General features: G+C 38.4%; 1 protein-coding gene across 1 annotated transcript in view; it reads left to right on the forward strand.

Annotated features, from left to right (window-relative positions):
• The window catches only part of AATF (apoptosis antagonizing transcription factor), a 110,273-nt gene that overhangs the window by 79,012 nt on the left and 10,345 nt on the right, over positions 1 to 20,916 (forward strand). The window contains exon 11 of the mRNA XM_079131514.1: positions 7,090 to 7,161. Within this exon, the coding sequence (XP_078987640.1) occupies positions 7,090 to 7,161 (72 nt within the window). The remainder of the gene's footprint in view (positions 1 to 7,089; positions 7,162 to 20,916) is intronic.

A 20,916-nucleotide genomic window follows, 5' to 3' on the forward strand; every position in this document is an offset into this window, starting at 1 on the left:
GTTCAGAAGTGGTCAGAGTCCAAACAGCTCGCCACGCAGCCCCTTCTCTGGCAACCGCCTGTAGCTCTGGTGTAGTCACTCTGAATACAAGCGGCCGCGCTCCTCTTCCTCCTCCTCGTCCTCAGGGCAGACCCCGGGGTTCAGAAGCGTCGTTTTGAGTCCAAACAGCTCGCCGCGCAGCTTCTCCTCTGGCAACCGCCTGTAGCTCTGGTGCAGTCACTCCGAATCCAAGTGGCCACGCTCCTCCTCCTCCTCCTCAGGGCAGGCCCCAGTGTCCTGAGTCCACACAACTCTCCTCGCCACTCCTCCCCTGGGCAGCCGCCGGAGCCCCAGTGGTTGCTCCGAGTCCCAGCGCTGTGCCGAGCGGCCTCCGTTAGGGCGCTCCCAGCTGTCCGAGTTCACTGCTCCAGCGGGGGGAGGGGCGTCTCGCCGGCAGCTCTACTTCACAAAGTTCCCTGCGTTCCGGGACCACCGTCCCATCCGGGATGCCTCCCCAGGGGGTGAGAGTCACCCGGCTGCTTTGAGTTGGTCCCAAGCGTCTCAATATCTCCTCTTTTGAATCCTGAGTCCTGGAGCAACATGAAATGCAGCCACCCTCTAGGCCGCCATCTTGAAACCCTCCATTAATGTTCTTTAGAGAGGGGAACTAAGGATTTTAAATTGGGAGACTTGGGTTCAAATCCTGACTCTGCCTGGCTTTTTTACTTTGGTTGTTCTTTATTTTCATTTACTAAGTACTTTCATTTACTAAGTGGAGATAATATTCCCTACTTTAGAGATTTGGTGTGGGAAGTAAGTGAAACAATGTGTAAATGTCGGGTACACAATAGGCATTCAAATGCTAGCTTGTTCTGTTCTCTTGTGTTTATTGGCATTTCTTTTTTTTTTTTTTTTTAACAACGGTGCTGGGGATTGAACCCAGGGCCTTGTGCTTGCAAGGCAAGCACTCTACCAACTGAGCTATATCCCCAGCCCTCTATTGGCATTTCTTTTGCAAAAGAATTGAGAGAGGAAAAAATGCCTTTTCAACAATATTGCATTGTTTTGAATTTTGTAAATATTGGGGCAAGTAGCTATATTGTGTACTCTCTGAGGTCAAGGATGTGCTACTTTGTTCTTTAATTCATACCTTATCTATAAATAAATAGTACCTTGTTAGCTAGAAAATATTTGTGGATGATTATGAGAGTAAAATTAAAATGCTCATCAGATAATGAGAAATGACTATAACATTACACAAAGAAATCTGGGGCTGAGAGTGTTGCCCAGTGGTAGAATGTATGCTTAATAATGCACAAGTTCCTGAGTTTGACCTCCAGCACTGCGCAGGATGAATGTTGAAAATGGGATACTTTTCTGGCAAGTACTTAGGAGAACTTGAGCCTGTCGTTTCCTAAATCAAAACACATTTATCAAAATTGTTATTTATCAAATTGAAAGGGAAACCATAATAATTTTCTTTTAATAGAAATTGCTTCATTGATTAATTTATGAAACTAACCTCATTAAATTATTTGGTAGAGGTATGTTTCAATGCAATTACATACCTCTGGTTTTGAACATTTTGGTAGTGGTGTAAATCCCCACATCCACATGATATCCAGAGGCATTAAAATCTTATTCTTTCAACTGACAGGGACAGACATTTTATTTAACTAAGGCTAACCATTATAATATATAATATATAAGGTTTTAGTGTCCTTCAGGTCTAGGGATTGTAGTAGGTGCCTGTATTCTAAAGAGGATGGCATATTGTTGCAAATGGCGAGACCATAGAGACTATCCTGACTGACCTCCAACGGAACAGACTGTTCAGGAAAACTTTGTAAGATGCAACATGCTTGCTGAGACTTGAGAGACTAGTAAGCGTTAGTTCAGTAAACAGGAAGAAAAGTATATTTACACAAATGATTTGCAGAGAGTGGTGGACTCATTTGGGAAACTGCAATTAATTTGTTTTGGCTGAGACTTAATATGGAATATGGGAGAATGGCCAGAGATGAGGTTATATGTGTAGGTAAGTGCTAGATCATGGTCATGCTGAGAATTTTAGATTTTATTTGGTAGACTGTAGTGAATCATCATTGAAAGATTGTAGGCAGAGGAATGTTGTTGTCACTCTTGAATTTTAGGCAGTTCTTGGGGTTTTGTAGAAATGGACTAGAAATTTCTGAGGGCAAGGACTGGAAGAAATAAGAGATGATAGACTGAGACATTAATGCAGGTGAGTAGTTTGTACTTAAGAGGTCAAAGAAAGTGAGAAAGTTAGAGTGGTTTCCAAAGTTTTAGAGGAAACGATAGATTTTGTTATTATTCGTTGATATGTGTATGCTAGAGTGAGAAACTCAGGTTTTTTTTGTTTGTTTGTTTGTTTGTTTTTGTTTGTTTTTTTTGAGGGTGAGAGTGGATTCGGTTTTGGAATATGTTACATTTGACAGTCTTTAAAACTCCAAATTTTCAGATGGAATTTTGAGTCAGGAGAAGGCTGTAGATATTTATTAGTTAATAAGTTTAGAAACAATTTAATTGCAGAATATGACAAGAATCTAAAGCAACAAGAATAAAACCCTGAGGAATGTCAGCATACATGAAATAGAGGAAGAGGAGTCCATAAAGCATGTTGCAGAAGAGGGGTCATCTGTACTTACCTGACTCTCCCTGTGACTGTGAATGTGAGGGATATAATCAGAGTCAAAGAGAAATCTTTACTAATAGCAATAGTGATTACTAACATTTAGACACTGCCTCACTGCCAGGCACTGTCGAGCTGTTTATATACAGAGACAGAAAGAGCACAGGCTCTGGAGCCAGACTGTCTAGGTTTGAAATCCAACTATTCCATTTACTATTTACTATACTTGGAGACCTTTTTAAAAAAATATTTTTTAGATATTGATAAACCTTTATTTTTTTCTTATGTGTGGTGCTGAGAAGTGAACCCAGTGCCTCACACATGCTAGGCAAGCGCTTTACCACTGAGCCACAACCCCAGCCCCAATACTTAGAGACCTTGAGCAAGTTACTTTACACTCTATGCTTCAATCTCCTCATCTGTGAACCGAGTATAATAATTGAAGTCACATCTCACAGGGTTGTTATGCAGATTAAATGAGCTAATTCATGTAAAGTGCTTAGAGAAGATAAGTAACCTACCCAGCGTTACAGGACTAGTAAGTAGCAAACTGGGATTTAAACTAATTGGTCTGATTCCATAGCCTATGCTCTGGTTGTTGAGTTGTTGCACAGGCAGGACTAACTGGCCTAGGCAGGCACCAAAATAACCTCCTGGCTACCTTAACATCTGGTCCTAAAGGATTAAACTAAGTGGGTCAGAGATGAGAATATTGTAAGTAATTCCCTTAAGTGAGACTTCAAGAACAGGTAGGGTGTGCCAGCTGTCCTCACTGATATTAGGTCCTACCATTGAACAAGTTGTTCTTTGTTTATGATAGTATTAGAAAGATAAGATTTCCAGAAAAGTTATAGCAAAAATTAACATTGTTTACATGGTAATAGGCGATTATGATAGCCTAGTTAGAGTGAACATGGTACTTGCTAGCTGAGAAATATTTGGGGGTTGGGAAATGATTGTAATTATTAAGTATCAATATTTTACTTAGCATTATATATGTAGATTTTATCATAAGTCATAAAGTAAATGTATTAAACTCTTGGGCCTTTAATAATGAGATGTCAAGACTGGGGGTATAGCTCAGTGGTAGAGCACGTACCTAGTGCGTGTGAGACCCTGTATTTATGCAAGAGTGTTTTATTGTGTTGGTCTGTTCTTCCACAACAAAATCACATTTATGTTTTCTTAGCATGGTTGGTAAAAGGTATTCTAATACCAAAACATGCACCCATCCTCGGCAGCACTGAGAACAGATGAAATGCCTTACATAAGTATACATTACTAAATTGTCTTTAATCTGATTACTTCTTAAAATCTGTCCATCATGTAGTTAATAGTTCTGAAATATATTGTGTTTAAGTGTAAAGGTATTCTAGAGGAGTGCAATTCAGCAAAAATGTGTATTACATAATTTTAAATGTTCTAATTGCCACTTTAAAAAAGTAAAAACAGGCTAACTTATTTAATAATGATTCATTTAACCCAGTGTACCAAAAGTGATTTAAGTAATTTATGATTTTAAACGTTATTAATGATATGCATTACACCCTTTGCCAAAGATCTTCAAAATCTGATATTTGATTTACAGTGTCTCTTTAGTCAGAGTAGCCACAGCTCAGATGCTAAGTAGTGTTATATGATTAATGGTGACAGTATTAGACAGTACAACCACAGAGTCGCACTCCATGACTTTATCCAGAAAGCATATTAAACCTGTCTTTGGACATAGCTGAGAATAAGTATTCATTTTTTCAGATGGACATGAAAGTTTGGTGAAACCCAAGGATGTTTAAAAAAAAAAATATATTATTTTTTTCCTAATACTGGGTATTGAACCCAGGACCTCCTGCAAGCAGGTGCCCCACCTGTGAGCTACATCCCCAGTCACTTTACATATATATACATATGTAATATGTATATATATATTATATATATATTATTTGTTTATTTTGGGAATCTTTTGAGGCAGGGTCTTACGATGTGGCTAAGATTGGCATTGACTTCAAATAAACCTCTCGCCTCAGCCTCCTGAGTAGCTAGGCACAAGCTACCATGTCCAGTTGAAAATTTTATTTAATTAATAGCATTTATGCTTTATTTAAATTAAGAGGTTACATAAGTATTTATGTCTTATACATTGACACAACCTTTGGAAGGTTATTTTTGCTGTCTTTTAATTTTACATATGCATACATTTTAATTCAGCAGTTTTACATCTCAAAATTTATTTCATAGAAGTACAAGATGTAGCATACAATAATTTATGTTTAAGATTCCTCACTTTGACATTGTTTAATGTTTTTAAAAGAGCCGAGGCTAGGCAGTTGTGGTTGTACAGGCCTGTAATCCCAGCGACTCGGGAGGCTAAGGCAGGAGAATCACAAGTTCAAGGCCAGCTTCAGCAACTTAGCAAGGCCTTAAGCAACTTAGCAAGGACCTGCTTCAAAATAAAAAATAAAAAAAGGGCTGGGGATGTGGCTCAGTGGTAAAGTGCCTCTGGGTTCCTGGGTTCATCTCTGGTACCAAAAATAGATAGATAGATAGATAGATAGATAGATAGATAGATAGATAGATAGATAGATAGATAGATCAAGCGAGCAGCAGTGATATAAATGCCCATCAATAGGAGAAAAAAATAAGTTATATTAACAAAATGGAATACTCTGAAATTATGAAAAAAGAGTGGAATATGCTATATGGTTTTGTGCTACAACCAAAGTAACATTTTTAATTATTATTTAAATTATTAAAATGGTTATTTCTTCAGGATAGGATTATAGGAAACTTCAGTTTTCTATACATTTCTGTATTTGGAATCTTGGTCTAAGAATTACATATTACTTTTTTGGTATATATTAATTTTTAAAACTAGAAGATAGCTTAGAGTTTTTGGTGTTTTTTTCCCTTATAAAAAGTGAAAAATTGGAAGCAGTATAAAAATTCAGAACTATTTCATGGTACTTCCACTTCTGGAGTTGTATATAGCCATTCAGATATTGTTTAGGGGATAATGCTAAGAGAAAAAAAGAATATGAAAGTATGTGTGTGTGCATATGTGTAAAAGGATCTGTATGTAAAACAAACACAACTAACTATAACAGTTGTCTGCAGGTAAAGGAAGTATGTTTTCCCCCAGATTTTCTATAGTGAAATTATACTTTTTCTGATCCATTGGACTGAACAGAATTATAACACTATTATTTTATTTATTTATTTATTTTGGCAGTAATGGGGATTAGGTCTGGGGCCTTTGTTAAATGCATTAGTTCAGAAATGAAATTTGGTAGACTTAGTTGAGAATGGTACAGTAGAGAACTGAATTATTTGGTACGTGTTAAAATGTTTCTGAAGCTGAAGTGGTGGCGCACGCCTATAATCCGAGTGACTCAGGAGGCTGAGGCGGGAGGATCATGAGTTCAAAGCGTGCCTCAGCAACAGCAAGGTGCTAAACAACTCAGTGGGACCCTGTCTCTAAATAAGAAAATATAAAATAGGTCTGGGGATGTGTCTCAGTGGTTGAGTGCCCCTGAGTTCAATCCCTGGTTACCACTCCAACCCCAACAAAAAACATTTCTGAAACCATAAAACATTATGCATGTGAAAATATTTATTATATTTTTGTTTATGGATAGTGTTTTGCCCAAGTAGAGGAGTTTTGGTTAGCATTTTATTTTATATATGTGTATGCATATATTTATATAGTCACATAAGCCTCTTCCATTCTGATGAATAGTAAGGGAAACCTTATTGAATTCTCTTTGGTGTAATTTGATCTGCATAAGGTCATAGCAGTCGCTTATTCCTTTTTCTATTGGTGGGAAGTATAAGTAATAAATTTTCATAACACTTCCGTTAAAGATCTTTAATTCAGACGTGTTCTGACCTTACTTATGCTCCCTAATTTAAAGATGGGGAAATGAAATACCTGGTGCATGGAGCCAGTGCATGGAGATGATGGTGTGAGTCTTAGGGGCATTTTCTCACTCAGGGAACCAGTGATGGTTCTGGTGAATATTGCCTTCAGGAGTTATCCCACTGCCTGTGCTATTGCCATCAGGTAGCTTTAATGACACTGAGAAATGATTAAGATGTACTTAGAGGAGGAAAATAGGGAAGTCAAGTCCTCATTGACTTTTGTCTGGAATGATGTTTGAGGGTTTGTATATTGCTGAAAGGCACAAGTGTATCTGCTCTTTTAGGGCTGTGATATAAATGGATCTGTGCTGAACCATTGTCATTTACAGTGTACTGTTATCAGACTTTTTTTTTCCTGAGCCGTTAAAGAAAAAGGGAAAAATATAGTTGTGCATGGCAAGTGCCCATGAATTTTTCCCTATTCCTCTCTGGAACCAAATATCCCTATTATCATTTCCAGAGTATGTTAACTCACAGAATGTTTCCTTTGCTAGGTTAATAGTTACTAATGCTGCTGCCTGTTTGTTTTCTGCTTTGTTTAGGTTTCATGTCCTTAGCAAACTCTTAAGCTTCATGGCACCTATTGACCATACTACAATGAATGATGATGCCAGGTGAGTAAGAGATTAATTATATGTCTCAAATGGTTTCATGACAGCCTGATATTGACCTGTTCTACAGCCTGTCACCCTCTTGTTTCTTCTTATCAGTTAACCATTTGTCATTGGCATCATAGGAAGGGTCCTTGTCACATCTCTTCACTCCCATAATTACTGTAAAGCCAAATCAAAAATTTCCATATACCTTAATGCTGCCTCTAGTGGCTGTTTTGCTGCTAGGTTATTTATTTATTTATTTGTTTGTTTGTTTATTTAAGTTTAGTCCATCTGCCTAGGACATCTGAGCTCTTTTCTAGGCCACAGGGTCATGATATAGCATGTGTGCATGCATCAAGGGTTTTATGTATAGCTCTCTTTTTAGAGTGGCTCTAGAGATTGCTGTAGAGATGTGCATTTGTTGTGTTTGTTAAGACTTCTTTTGGGGGTTAGAGGGTTTTTACAAAAGAGGTACCTGCTTATTTTATAAAGTGAAACAATCAAAATACATACAGGAAAATACAGAACTTATTATAATTCAGAAGTAATCTCTTTTGGTAATCTTTTTATAAAGAATAATTTATGGGGCTGGGGAGATTGCTCAGTTGGTAGAGTCCTTGCCTTGCAAGCACAAGGCCCTGGGTTCAATCCGCAGCACAAAAAAAAAAAAAAAAAAAAAAGAATAATTTATGTATAATATGTCAAAATATACTCAACTGTCATTTATATCTATAAAGAACAAATGAAAAATAATTTCTAAATTTAAGAATTGCATTCTACCATAATGCAAGGCTTCGCTTTTCCCACATTTATGTACCATTTGTTGATTCTTTTTTTTTTTTTTGTAAGTTGTAAATGGATGCAATACCTTTATTTATTTATTTTTATCTGCTGGTGAGGATTGAACCCATTGCTTCACATGTGCTAGGCCAGTGCTCTACTGCTAAGCTACAACCCCAGCTCTTGTTGATTCATTTTTAACAATATGGATTTATGCTTTCCAGTTTTATTTGATGAGTTATATTTATTTAGATGCTAAAATTGTCCCAGATGAATGGAAGCCTCTGTAAGCTGCTTGTGCCTTTTGATGTATCTCCAATCATTCTTTGAGTATGTCCTTACTCTCTGGCACAAGATGTTCAAAGTCCACAAGATTCCCTGTGCCAGCCCTGGAATCTTTCTCCCAGGAGCACCCCCTGCCCCCTTTTCAGTAGATAATGGTTTTTAGAAACCAAGACCTGGGTTCCAGGGATGCTGGAACTGACAATTTTTGTTTCCAGGCCCTCTTAGCACATGGAACTGGAAACATGTGAGTCCACATGCACAAACACACAGGATGACCACTCTTAACATCTCAGATTATTTATTCTGTGTCTGAGCTCCTTTTCAAAATATTCTTATTTTTCTTTCTTTTTATATAATTGAAATTATATTCTACTATAAATATTTTATATATGGTGAGCATTTTCCTGTCATTAAAATAATTTAAAATGACTACATAGTATTTTTATATTTAGTCACCCACAGACTGTTGGGACATTTAAATTGCTTTTAATTGTTGTAATTAATGCCATGGTAGACATTTTTAAGCATAATTATCTACCAAGTGAAATTACTGGTCATAAGTAGGCACATGTGGCTTTTGCCAGCTTTATTTAACCTTAAACTATGTATCTGCTTTTTGCTTGAGAGTCTTTAGTTTGCCATCATATCTCCTCAGATTTTTCTCCCCATGCTTGAAAAGAGATAAATCTACAAGTTTAGGCAAACACAATTGTTATTTTTCATTTTGGTTTGTTTAGTGCTTTGAGTATAAAGCAGCTTATGGGTGGTTCTGAGTACCTTTATATCTGTCTTTATGACCTCATATGTTCCCCTGTACTTTGGAAATGAGCACTTGGGTAGGGCTAGGGTTTCCCCCCCTCTGGGTCCAGTCTATTTAAAAATTACAGAGTAAAGTAAGTACATTTTAGATTCCCTACCAGGATGGCATAACAAAAAAAAATTACATCAATAAGAAAAGAACTACATGTTTGAAGTTAAACTAAACCCTTTAAGGTTACATTATTATCCCAGATATAAAATAAATCTTATATTATTTATTAAATAATGGCTTAAATATTAGTGACATCTTTCTTTCCTTTTTTTTTTTTTTTTTGATCCAAGTACTGGAGATTGAACCGAGGGCCATGTACATGCTAAGCACCTTTGATCTAGACCCCCGGTCCTGTTTATTTTGAAACAGTCTTATTAAGTTGCCTGGGCTGACCTCAAACTTGGGATATTACTGCCTCAGCCTCCTGAGTAGCTGGGCCTACAGGCTTGTGACACCATACCCAGCTAGTAATTGGTTTTGAAATACAGTACTTCTCAATCATTTAGAAATTAAGTTTCTGTCATTCTTGGAGTTTTTTTGTTTTGTTTTGTTTGCGGTGCTGGGGATCGAACCCAGGGCTCTGTCACTTTACCAACTGAGCTATCTCCCCAGCCCATTCTTGGAGTTTTAGTATCACCTAATACCCCAGAGGTACTTAGCTTTTCAAAATCTTATATTTATTCATCATTTTTGAGGGCCTATTATATGCCAGACATAAAATTATTTGAAAATTACTGTACCATTTAGTATTATTTTGGGCTTGGACTATAAGAAACAAAACCTGACCACAGTGGCATAAGCAAATAAGATTGTATTTTTATAATGGAATCATTCTAGGTGTGGTTGTTGGCAATGGCTTTCTCTTCTCTTTGATGTTAGGGCCAACTTCTCTTATTTTTCCCATGGTCTTAAGATGGCTGCTTCCACTTCAGCCATTAAATACGTATCCAAGGCAAAAAGAATACAAAAGAATAGTGCCAGCCATATTTTTGACATTTTGTTTGTTTAAAAGTGAAAACTCCTCCAGAATTCCCTCCAGCAAAGTGATTCTTGTATTTCCTTGGCCAGAACTGTGTTACATTGCCAGGTGAGGTAGAGTGGCAGGGGAAAGGGGGTTGGCAATGTGTTTATCGGATAGCAGTCCTGTTGCCTTCTGAATTTATGGGGGAGAAAAAGGCTATCCTTTGTGGAATGATTGCTGTTTATCAGCATTGTTCTCTAGCTGGTTTAGCCACTTAACAAGGAATTTAATAATAGTGTTGTAGCTGGAGAACTGAGTATTTGGTTTACCAAGGTGGTGAACTCCGTTCCCATTGTGTTTCCTAAGCATAGAGAAGCCTACATCCATATCACCGCAATATTGTTTAGAGAATAATGATAAAGAAAGATCTATATGTGCTCAGAACACATGCAGTCCTTTTCTGAATATTTTCCACCCAAGGTTGGTTGAATGTGTGGATGCAGAACCCATGGACACAAAGGACTGACTATAATAGATTAGTTCCACTAACAAAGCAGGGCAAGGTACCACTGCCTAATTTTTGCTTAAAGTACCAATACCTTCTGGCCTTAGAAGTTGTTTTTTTTTTTTTACTAAAATAAAGATTTTTATTAAGCATTGTAAGTTGCATTCATTAGCCTCCGGATACACCACACCACAATCCATCAACAGTCAATCAGACACAACAGCAGTTCATTCTTCACAATCCATGAGTTAGGGCAGAACTCCCTTCAACTTACAGTAAAATTCTACTTAGCTCTTGTGGGCAGGGGTTGGGGAATTACACCTCATTTCTAATCACTAATGTGATGAAGAACATCAGAAGTATATGAAAATGATAAGAAGTGATTCTGATTTCAAAGTACATTGTTTGGAAACATTAACAAAAACATCAAAATGATAGAAGTATACCTGCTTCTACTAAATTCTTGATGGGAAAGTTCTCAAAAACAAGCAATTTGTTTCCTGCTACAGAAAGGGGGGGTGGCTTTTTTTTTTTTTTAAGATCAAAGCGTTTTTTTTTTTTTCTTCACAGAATTTCATATTTTGCTAATATGAAGGCATAAAACAGCAACAAAGAACAATAATGCATACAGCAGTGAATACACCAGGGTAATGTTGATATTCGAAAATGGCTAGATAATTTTGGGGGGATTTTAGAATAAATTGGCCTTAGAAGTTTTGATGCTAGAAACAGAGAGAGCTAAGATCCAGCTACAGTACTCATAGTTGATCTAGTCTATTCTGATGATCATAAGCAATGATAATTAGCAATCATTTTTGAGGTAAAAATAACAAATACTGGAACAAAGAAGTTTAATAGATGATATATTTCTCTACATATGTATTTAGTTTTACAAATACCTTAATATCTCAGTAAGAATAATAGAGGCTGGAAGTGTGTTGCTCAGTGGTACAGCTTAGTGTGCCCAAGGCCCTAGGGTCCAACCCAGCACCAGAAAATAAATAAATAAAAGAATTATAATAGGGAAAGCATGTCAGCAAGCAGACTTAACAATCATAAAATAAAAATCTCAAATAGCAAAAAAAACAGACTTTTAATCAAAGACATGCAAATTAAAATGAGATTTCATGTTTTCCTTATTAAGTTAGAAAATATTTTTAAAAATAGTAATCTGCAGCGTTGATGGTGTGAGGGAATGCACTTTCATGACCTCTTGTTGGAAATGTGATTGGCAGAATCCTTTTGGAAGGTTATCTGTTAACTTGCCCCTGCAAAAAATCCCTACTTCTTAGAAATTGACCTAAGGCAATAGCTATTATACCAAGAATCTTTATTGCAATATTGTTCAAAACAATGAAAATGAAGATAATCCAAATGACCATCAATAAAGGATTAAATAAATCACAGTAAAATCATTTGATGAAATTAAGCAATAGTTAAAGGATGAAATAAAACTGTACAATGAAGCCAGGTGTGGTCATGCACACCTGTAATCCTAGCAACTTGGGAGGCTGAAGCAGGAGGATTGCAAAGTTTGAGGCCAGCTGGTCAGCTTAGCAAGACCCTAAGCAATCTCCAAAATCTAAAACTATTGGAGTGTTATGTTTAAATTTTTCAGATTTTCAGATTAGGGATGCCAAATCTGTAGGTGTCGGGGGGAAAAAATAGAAACAGTACCTTTAAAACAACATCTATCCTGCCATGGATGATCTCCAGGAACTTTTGTTACCTGGGAAAAGAAGCAGTGCTTGCAATATATTCTTTATTTATTTTTTTAATTTTTTTTGTTGTAGATGGGCTCAATACCTTTATATTCTTTTTTTTTTTAATGTGGTGCTGAGGTTTGAACCCAGGACCTCACACATGCTAGGCAAACGCTCTACCACAGAGCCACAACCCCCAACCCCATCTATAACATTTTTAAGATAAATATACAACAGATATATATATGTGCTTATGTATGTGTGTGTGTGTGTGTATGTATATATATATATATATCACACCGAATGCTTGGGGAAACACCTAGGAGGCTGCATATCATGATGTTAGGGGTGTTTACTTAGGAAGAGCATGAGATGAGAAATGGGGTGAACACAGATTTTCTGTGTTTTATGGTTTACTTTTTGTTGTTTTTTGGTTTTGGTACTGGTGGTTGAACCCAGAGGCACTTAACCACTGAGCCACATCTCCAGCTCCTTTTTATATTTTATTTAGATACAGGGTCTGTGAGTTGCTTAGGGCCTTGCTAAGTTGCTGAGGCTGGTTTTGAACTCACAGTTCACCTGCCTCAGCCTCCCAAGCCTCTGGCATTACTGCTGTGCACCACCGTGCCCAGTAGTGTTTCATGTTTAACACTTCTATTTGGCTTTTTCTAATCTTTTTCCATGAGAATGCATTCATATTAGTTGTCATTAAAAAAGTAAGAAACTCTGGAGCAACAACACCAAACTCTTGGCATGTTTATTACTAGGTGGGTGGAAAAGACACATTTTACCTTCTATTATATGTATTTCTGTAGTGTTTGAAATTTTTTACAATAAGCATGTATTACTTTATTTCAACAGAAAAATGTTTTCTTTTTAAAAATTACATATATAAAATATAGAAAGGCAGCAGGGAGGTTCTGATTATTTCTTTATTGAAGTATATAAATGAAAACTCTCTATCCCATGATTTCTGTACAATACTGGCTTTTAGGACCTAGCTGCTCCTTTGTAAGGCTCCTCCCCTTTTAATTGTGATAAAATATAGGTAAGATAAAATCTTCTGTCCTTTTGATTTCTTGTTCCCAGAAGCGGCTTCCCCTGTGGTTCTAGCTTACCTTGCTTGGAGAGAGAGCCCTCCTGTTTTCCTTAGTTGTTCCTTGGTTCAAGTTTTTGTTTTTCCACAAATATACCTAAATTAGATTAATGCCCATTGGTTTCCGGGGGGCCCAGTGCTCATCCTTCAATCTCCCATTCTCTTGTCCAGTTTGAGCTCCATAAACTTGTACTTTGTTGAACTGAATTGAAACTGGAACACAGTAAGAGAGGGAGAGGAGAAGTGCTGTCTTTAAAAGGATCTTTAAGGGCAGGGCGTCTTCACTTTGCCTCTCCTGTGTGTGCTCTGTGTAGTGTTACCTATCTATTTAGTTAGGGTTTGCTGATACAAATTATTTTCCAACGCTGGGAGTTTTTCTCTTCAAGTGATCTATTTAAAAAAAACAAAAAAACAAACAAACAAAAAAAACCTTTTTAAATGCAAAGTAGCCCAGATGAGTCCCTGTGTTACCAAATTTCCCTTCGGGAGCATTTTCTTCTAAGTATACTTTGGGTACTGGCTTAAATGCTTTCAAATCTCTTTTGTTAGTGAAAGTCTCATGTACTCTTGACCCTTTTATATGTCCTGGCCTGATAGATCTGTCCTCATCTCCATTAGGAGATAGGTGAATTTTGTTGCCTGCCTAATGAACATTCCCAGCATTGAGAGAAAAGCAAAGAAATCCCACTTTGCCCATTGTCATACTTTTACTTACAAGGGAGGAAGCTACCATAAGCCTAAAAATTATCATTGACTTTGCTAAATCCTTGGTATTCTTGGCACTGGGTAGCTCAGCTCCCAGAGTCATCTTTACCAAGAGATGAGGAATACTGTGATTCTGTAAAGACAGTTAGTGGCTTGACACCTCCCCGGTAGGGGAGCCCTCTGAACATTGTCACCATGAGAAGCAGATCACTATATCACTCCATGATGTACAGGTTACCATTCACATCTATGTTGAAGTTATTCTAAGCTTATCAAGGACATTTTAGAAATAGCTTACTCTACATGGTGTGAAACCCCCAGGGCTCTGCAGGGCCCTTTTAGACCAAAGGGAGTTTCCTATAAAAATGCAGACAATCTCCTACTATGGTTCACACATAGTGAAGAACTGGGGGTGAGAGAAATAATCAACTGATTTCTGTCTGTTTTTGAAAAACCTTCTGAGGCAGTCTTTTAAGGAAGTGAGTTCTTTGTCATCCCCCCAAATGGGGCTTCTTGAAGTCACATGGCAGGCAGATAGGCAAATGCTGGTGTGATACTCGGGAGAAGCAGTGCTGGGTAAGACCTGTGAGACAGACAGACTATTCCTCGAACCTGGCCACTGGCAAAGATTTGGGAAAGGGACCCCAGTGTAGCCGCTTGCTCTCCTGGTATGGCCTTAGTGATGGCAGCCAGCTAAATGTGTGCCAGAGAAAATTGAGGTTTACCTTGAACTAACTGCTGCCTCATGGAGGGTTGTCAGAGAAACTTGATTCTGGGACTGTCCATTAAATATGCAGGTTATTGTATTTTTCTATGCAGTTTTTTCCCCTTATTCCAAAAATGGTAGCAACAGGAACATTTTAGAGGTGCTCCATTCCTTTGCTAACAACTTAAATTCTCAATGGTAACAGGAAGGATTTTAATTTGAGCACCCATTCTCTCCCCAGAAATAGAACCTGCCCTTCCCACTCCTTTCATAAAGCTGCTGGCATTAAAAAAGAACAAGGAGAGGATCCTTTGATACATACTAAGCACCAAATGTATTATTGTTTTACATCTGGAGTTTTAGAAAAGAAATGTACAAATGTAATCCGGTCTTGTAAAGTGCTTTGTCAACATCACTGCCACGTTGTTCTTGAGGTGCCTTGGTATAATAGAATTTGTACAGGCAATTTGTCTTTGGCTTGCCATTTTTGTATATGGGATTGCACCCTAAATATGGGCATATTCTGCCACTCTACTGGTGACACTCCTTTCCCCCAGTTAGTGGCCCAGAGGCTGCTGCAACCATCCTTAGTCCCCTTGCCTGTTTCGCTTCTGTTTGAAAGATGGGCACACTGCTCATGGTGGAATATTCTGGTGTAGCTTGCTCAGCATTGCAGAGCACATCTAACACCAACCCTAGAAATACGTTCATAGAGCATTATCCATTAGTTAAAAACTCTCAGGCAAGAATGGCTAAAATACAGATGTTTTCGGGAGGCTTCTTATCTCCTAAAAAGACACAGGTTATTCTGACAGGTGAAACAAGTCTGGGCAAATATGCAACATTGATCTAATCAGCAGGAACAAGAGCGATGTTTTAACTGGTGTTACCTTTTACCAGCATCATTAAAGGCTCCCATTACTCTTTTATTAGTGGTTCCCTCTTCCTTATCAGATTACAGAACGAACATAACTCATGGCAGTGATTTGATCTCTTGTTAAAGAGGATTACAGCTTTGCATTAACTCGGATTGACACAGTTTATAATTCGCTTGTTGATACTCAGGCGGGCGGTGTCATGTGTTTGACCCCCCAGCAGTGCTGAGGGGAAAGGACCCCCATATATCATCATTAAAGATGGCGCCCAGCCAGTCGGGAGGCTGGGACCTTCCTCCAGGAGCCGCAGAAAGGACAAAGAAATGTTCTCAAATTCAAGCCTGAGACTTGGACCAGAGTTTTAAAATCGAAAAGAAAGCACTACTGTTGTTTCTCCTTTTTCCCAATTTGCTGCTGTTCAGCCTCTTATATTCTAGAGAATTTGCATTGTCAAATTGAATCCTTGGTTCCAAGCAGGAGGTAGAGTGATAAAAGCACATCTTCTAGGAAGAGATTGTAGATGCCGAACAGATAAATCCTCCCCCCAAATGGGGCTTCTTGACAATAGTTCTCATTTCTGCAGTCACATTCTCAGCATTTCTTCAAAGGATGATAGGTTCTCTTTTTTTCTCAAAGGGATATTTCATATTCTCTAAAGTGAGTGTAAATGTTTCTTTTATGGATTTGTTGTTTTAAATTTTCTTACGTTATTGTTGGCTTTCTAAATATAGCATCTTATAGCTACTGTATTAATCACAAGTAACTTATAAATGGTTAGGCAGTAGCTAAGTCTTCCACCTTAATCTAGCTTAGTCATTCATACATATTATTTTAATACGTTTCCCACGATGATCACCGAACTAACACTAGATTGCTAAAATATGTAGACCAATTCTAAGTGAAATATCCTTTGCTCTGATTTATCCACCCTCATTCTGCCACCCTGCTTCTGATCCACGTGAATGGCCTAGAATCATAACGTTATCATCACTTTTTGAGCATTAGCTGTATGTCAGGCCTTGCACTAAGCCCTTGATGAACATTTTCACTCAGGCCTTAAAGGAAACCAGTGAGGTAGTTGACATTATCTGTATTTTATGATAAGAATACTAAGGCATGGATCAATTAAGTAACTTGCCCAAGTTAAAGAGCAAGTAGTAGAACTGACGTATTTATTTAGGAATGTAGCTCCCTGTCACTGTTTTTAAGAAGTCAGCAAGGCTTTTGATATAGATGGGAATAATATGCCAAAGTACGCAGAGCTCCTCAAACTAAAATTGGGGAGGGAGTGTTAACTTTAAAAATTTAGAACTTACTTTCTTAAAAAAAAAAAAATAGCTTTTTCCCCATTTCTTTTATAAAAGAGATAATCTATATAGAAAAAATTTGCCTATCAGTAATTCACATTTTAGTGTGAATCATGGAATACTCAAAAGTGCTCTTACAGTTATACCATTCGTTTTTTGATGGGTTGGGGGTGTACCCACGATTGAACTCAGGCGTTCTTGACCACTGAGCCACATCCCCAGCCCTATTTTTTTGTATTTTATTTAGAGACAGGGTCTCACTGAGTTAGATGCTTAGTACCTCACTTTTGCTGAGGTTGACTTTAAACTCTCTATCCTCTTGTCTCAGCCTCCTGAGCCACTGGGATCACAGGTGTGCGCCACTGCGCCCAGCTTATACCATTCTTCTAACTGTAAAAATCTTAGACTCAAAAATAGCTTTGAATTCCTATCAGTGTATTCAGTCAGTTTGTTCTTAGAGTTCTGCCTGTATCATACTCAGGTACCTGTCACTTTTTCTTACAGACAGTATCTTTTCCCCTATAATAAAAATAATACATACTTATGAAAGAAAAATTGAAAGGTACAGAAATAAAGAAATGTCCTGTATATTTCAGTTTTATATGTGAATATCTATACAGATATATACATATGTTTGAATATTTTTTCCAGTTAACTTTATATTATAAACATTTGAATGCCATTTAATATTTTTTAATGCATTTTGGTAACATAATATTCTATTATGGAATATTCATTATTAGACATTTAGGTTACTTTTGTTTCTCTTTCTCTTTAGGCAATGTGCAGTGAACATATTTGTGTTCAAGTTTTGCTTACTGTCTTTAAAATAGGTTCTTGGGAGGGGAATTCCTTAGTTGAATGTATAAACTTTCTAATAATTCATAATGGTTTGTAGCAATTTAGGTCTCCTTTCTCAGCAGCTAAGGCTTATGCCAGTGCACCTTTGCTAATTAGGGAGAATTCTTTTGTGAATGTATTCTGTCTCTCTCTCTCTCTTTTTGGTATTGGAGATTGAACCCAGGAGCACTTCACCACTGAGCCACATCCCTACCCCTTTTTTTGAGGCAGGGTCTAGTAAGATGCTGAGGCTGGCCTTGAACTTGGCAGTTCTTGCACCTCAACCTCTTTAATCTGTGGGACTACAGGTGCATACCACTGTGCCCAGCATGGAGTTTTGTTTTATTTCATTTTATTTATTTATTTATTATTTTTTAAAAAAAAATTTTAGTTGTTTGTGGACCTTTATTTAATTAATTTATTTATGTGCGGTGCTGAGAATCGAACCCAGGGCCCCACCCATACTAGGCAAGTGCTCTACCACTGAGTCACAACCCCAGCCCTGGAATTTTATTTTAATACAGGATATTTCTCAGGTGGTCTCCACTTTCTATTTCCACAGCCTGATTTGATCCAAGGCCTAAATTTTCCAAGTTCCCACACAGATGATTGCACCAGCAGCTTCTTAACCACCAGTCTCTGATCTCATCAGCTGTGTGGATCTTCAGACTCACCTTCCTCAAATCCCACATAGAGCGTGCTCCTGCTCTGTGCCCGTATACTGAAGCTCACACTCTTGAGCCTGCCACCAAGCCATCACCTTTAGTGACTTGTCAAGCTGCTTCCTTGTTCTCCGTGTTACCTGTTTCAGCAGCATATGCTGGTGCCATCCAGAGCGGGGCCCCGCCTCCCAGGAACTGCTCCCTGTTCCACCTCAGTCTCTTCATTCTGCTCCCTTGGAGTCTTCAAGCTCTATTCCACTGAGTCCTTTACTGTCAAAATATTCAGTATTTATTACAGTTCACAAAAACACTTACTAGGGTTTTCTTTTATTTCTTGCTAAGAATGTTAACTTAAAGAAGTGTGGTTATCTTTGCATTTGGTCTTGTCAAGGTTTTATGCTCCTACATTTAGAATAATATATTTTAATTCTAGTTGTGCTTTACCTTATACAGCATTTGTAGCACAAATATTATTTACAAAACAGCATGTTCCAGGACTTTTGCTGGTTGGAGCCAGCCCTGTCTAAGCTAAGGAACAGATTCAGCATTACACAAAGTGTGACTCTCGTGTCTTCTCTTGGTATTTTTCTTGGTAAAGTGAAAATAGTCTTTACTTATTAGATTCTTGAGAATGAAATGTCCTGAATTTTTTGTTTCTGAAAAGGGCTGTTTTAAATATAATCCGTATAGATAATTATTTAAATGAAATTAGTGTTTTCACTTGACTGTAAATCTGTAACACTGATTTGCCCATTTCTTGCAAACCCCCGAACAGTTGATTATAGGCTTCCTGTCTGAAATACCTTTGAACACTTTCAGCCTATAAGTCTAGGTACAATTTGCTGGTAAGATTACTTTTTCAAAAAGTGTGTACGATGGATGGAGAGGAGTTTCTTGCCTCTTTTTTTGAAATCTCTTGGAATCATCTAACTCCTCTAACATACTGCCCTTGACCTTTTGTGCAAGTCCAGGTTTTCTACAGCGTTCACCCAGGTTCTTCCTAGTTGTCTGTGGTATGTATCTCTGGGGTAGAACTTTGCCCTGCTGAAGGGCCAGCTCCTGGCTTTGTTCACAGTTCATGGTCAGTGTTGGAAAAACCCCAGAAACGAAGGGGCCAGCTTTGGGACATCTCATGCCCTGCCCTTTGCTTAGAGGCTTTTTGAGGTTGTTTTTACTTAGGATGGACCTGGGGAAAAAAATCTTTCAAGAAGACTCTTATTTCCCCTCATTTCTGAGTGTGTACACCCTACATTTGAATTCTACCGTAGGCTTGCTCCTGGTCACTTTGCCAGGTTTGGTTTCTGGTGGCCCTTCTACAGTTGCTGTGGAAACATGGAGTGCACCAACAGGGCTTTGTGATGGCCAGTGACAGCTTTGGGTCAGTTTTTTGGATTGCTTTCAGAATTTGTTTTGTTTGAGAAGAAGACAGTCCTGGAAGAGATTCCGTATGTTACCAAGGCATAGTAGAACCTGGTTACCTTTTGTTATCTTAGTGTTGGCAATAAGTGTCAGGCCATACAGGGACCTGTGGTGAAGGGCACCTCCTCACTGCTTTGAGTTCCAGTAGCGAGGAAGCACCTAGTAATAGGAAGCTCTTCCCAGCTACCCTGGGGATGGCCTGCAGTGAACCACGGCCACACCTGTGTTGTATCCAGCATCTCCTCTGGGGAGCAAAGCACTTGATAAACATTAGCTCGTTTACCTTGGGCACCTCCACTTTAAAGGCAAATAAGACTGAAGGCTCTTTCTTCTTCAAGATCAGGAAGCATCAATGAGAGAGGGAATCTCTTGCTTGTGCAGAGCCAGGTGAGGCACTGTGGTCCCTGGGTCTGAAGTCCCTAAGTGGGCCTGCCCAGCAGGGGTAGCTGCTGACACTGGAGGCTGAGACGGCTCTGTGCACTTCTCCGCTTCTCCTTTCTGCTTCTGGGAGAATGTGGGGGTTGGGTCTTTTGTCTCTTGAGTGGAATGTGAAATGCTGAAAAGAGGAGCAATTGTTCTTCAATGCTTTGTGCTCCTTTATAAGAAAGAAGAAATCAATACACATTTTCTCATACACACACTTGGCAGCACTCCGCCTCCTCTTGCGCCGCTCAATCCTGCAGGGGAAGGCGCAGCTATGCACCAAAACAGACTCGCTCGCTTCCAGGGGAAGAAATGCAGGCTGCTTATTTTGCACTTAGCGATCCGGATTTTTAAAGCCAGCTGTATAACTAGCTAAGGCCAGCAGACTGCCGAGTTCAAGAACTGGTTGGCAGAGCTGGAACGGGGAAAGATTGTGCCGTTGCAGATGTCCAGAAGTCCAGGGGTCCTGGGCCACACCCCTGGAGAACATTCACCTAGCAGGTTCAGCAGGGACCTTCCTTTTATAAATTCCTCTATGGACAAAGGACAGGGGAAAGTTTTTTGAAGGATGCTGTTAGGAACCAAACAAAATGGAGGTGGCAATTTACATTTTTTTTTTTCAGTTAATATTGCAGTAAACTGTCCAAAGGGGAGACCTATCCCAGGTTGGTTTTTACTTTTTAATTAGAAAATGC

Source organism: Sciurus vulgaris (genome assembly GCF_902686455.1).
Source record: "Sciurus vulgaris genome assembly, chromosome: 3".
Taxonomy (NCBI): Eukaryota; Metazoa; Chordata; class Mammalia; order Rodentia; family Sciuridae; genus Sciurus; species Sciurus vulgaris.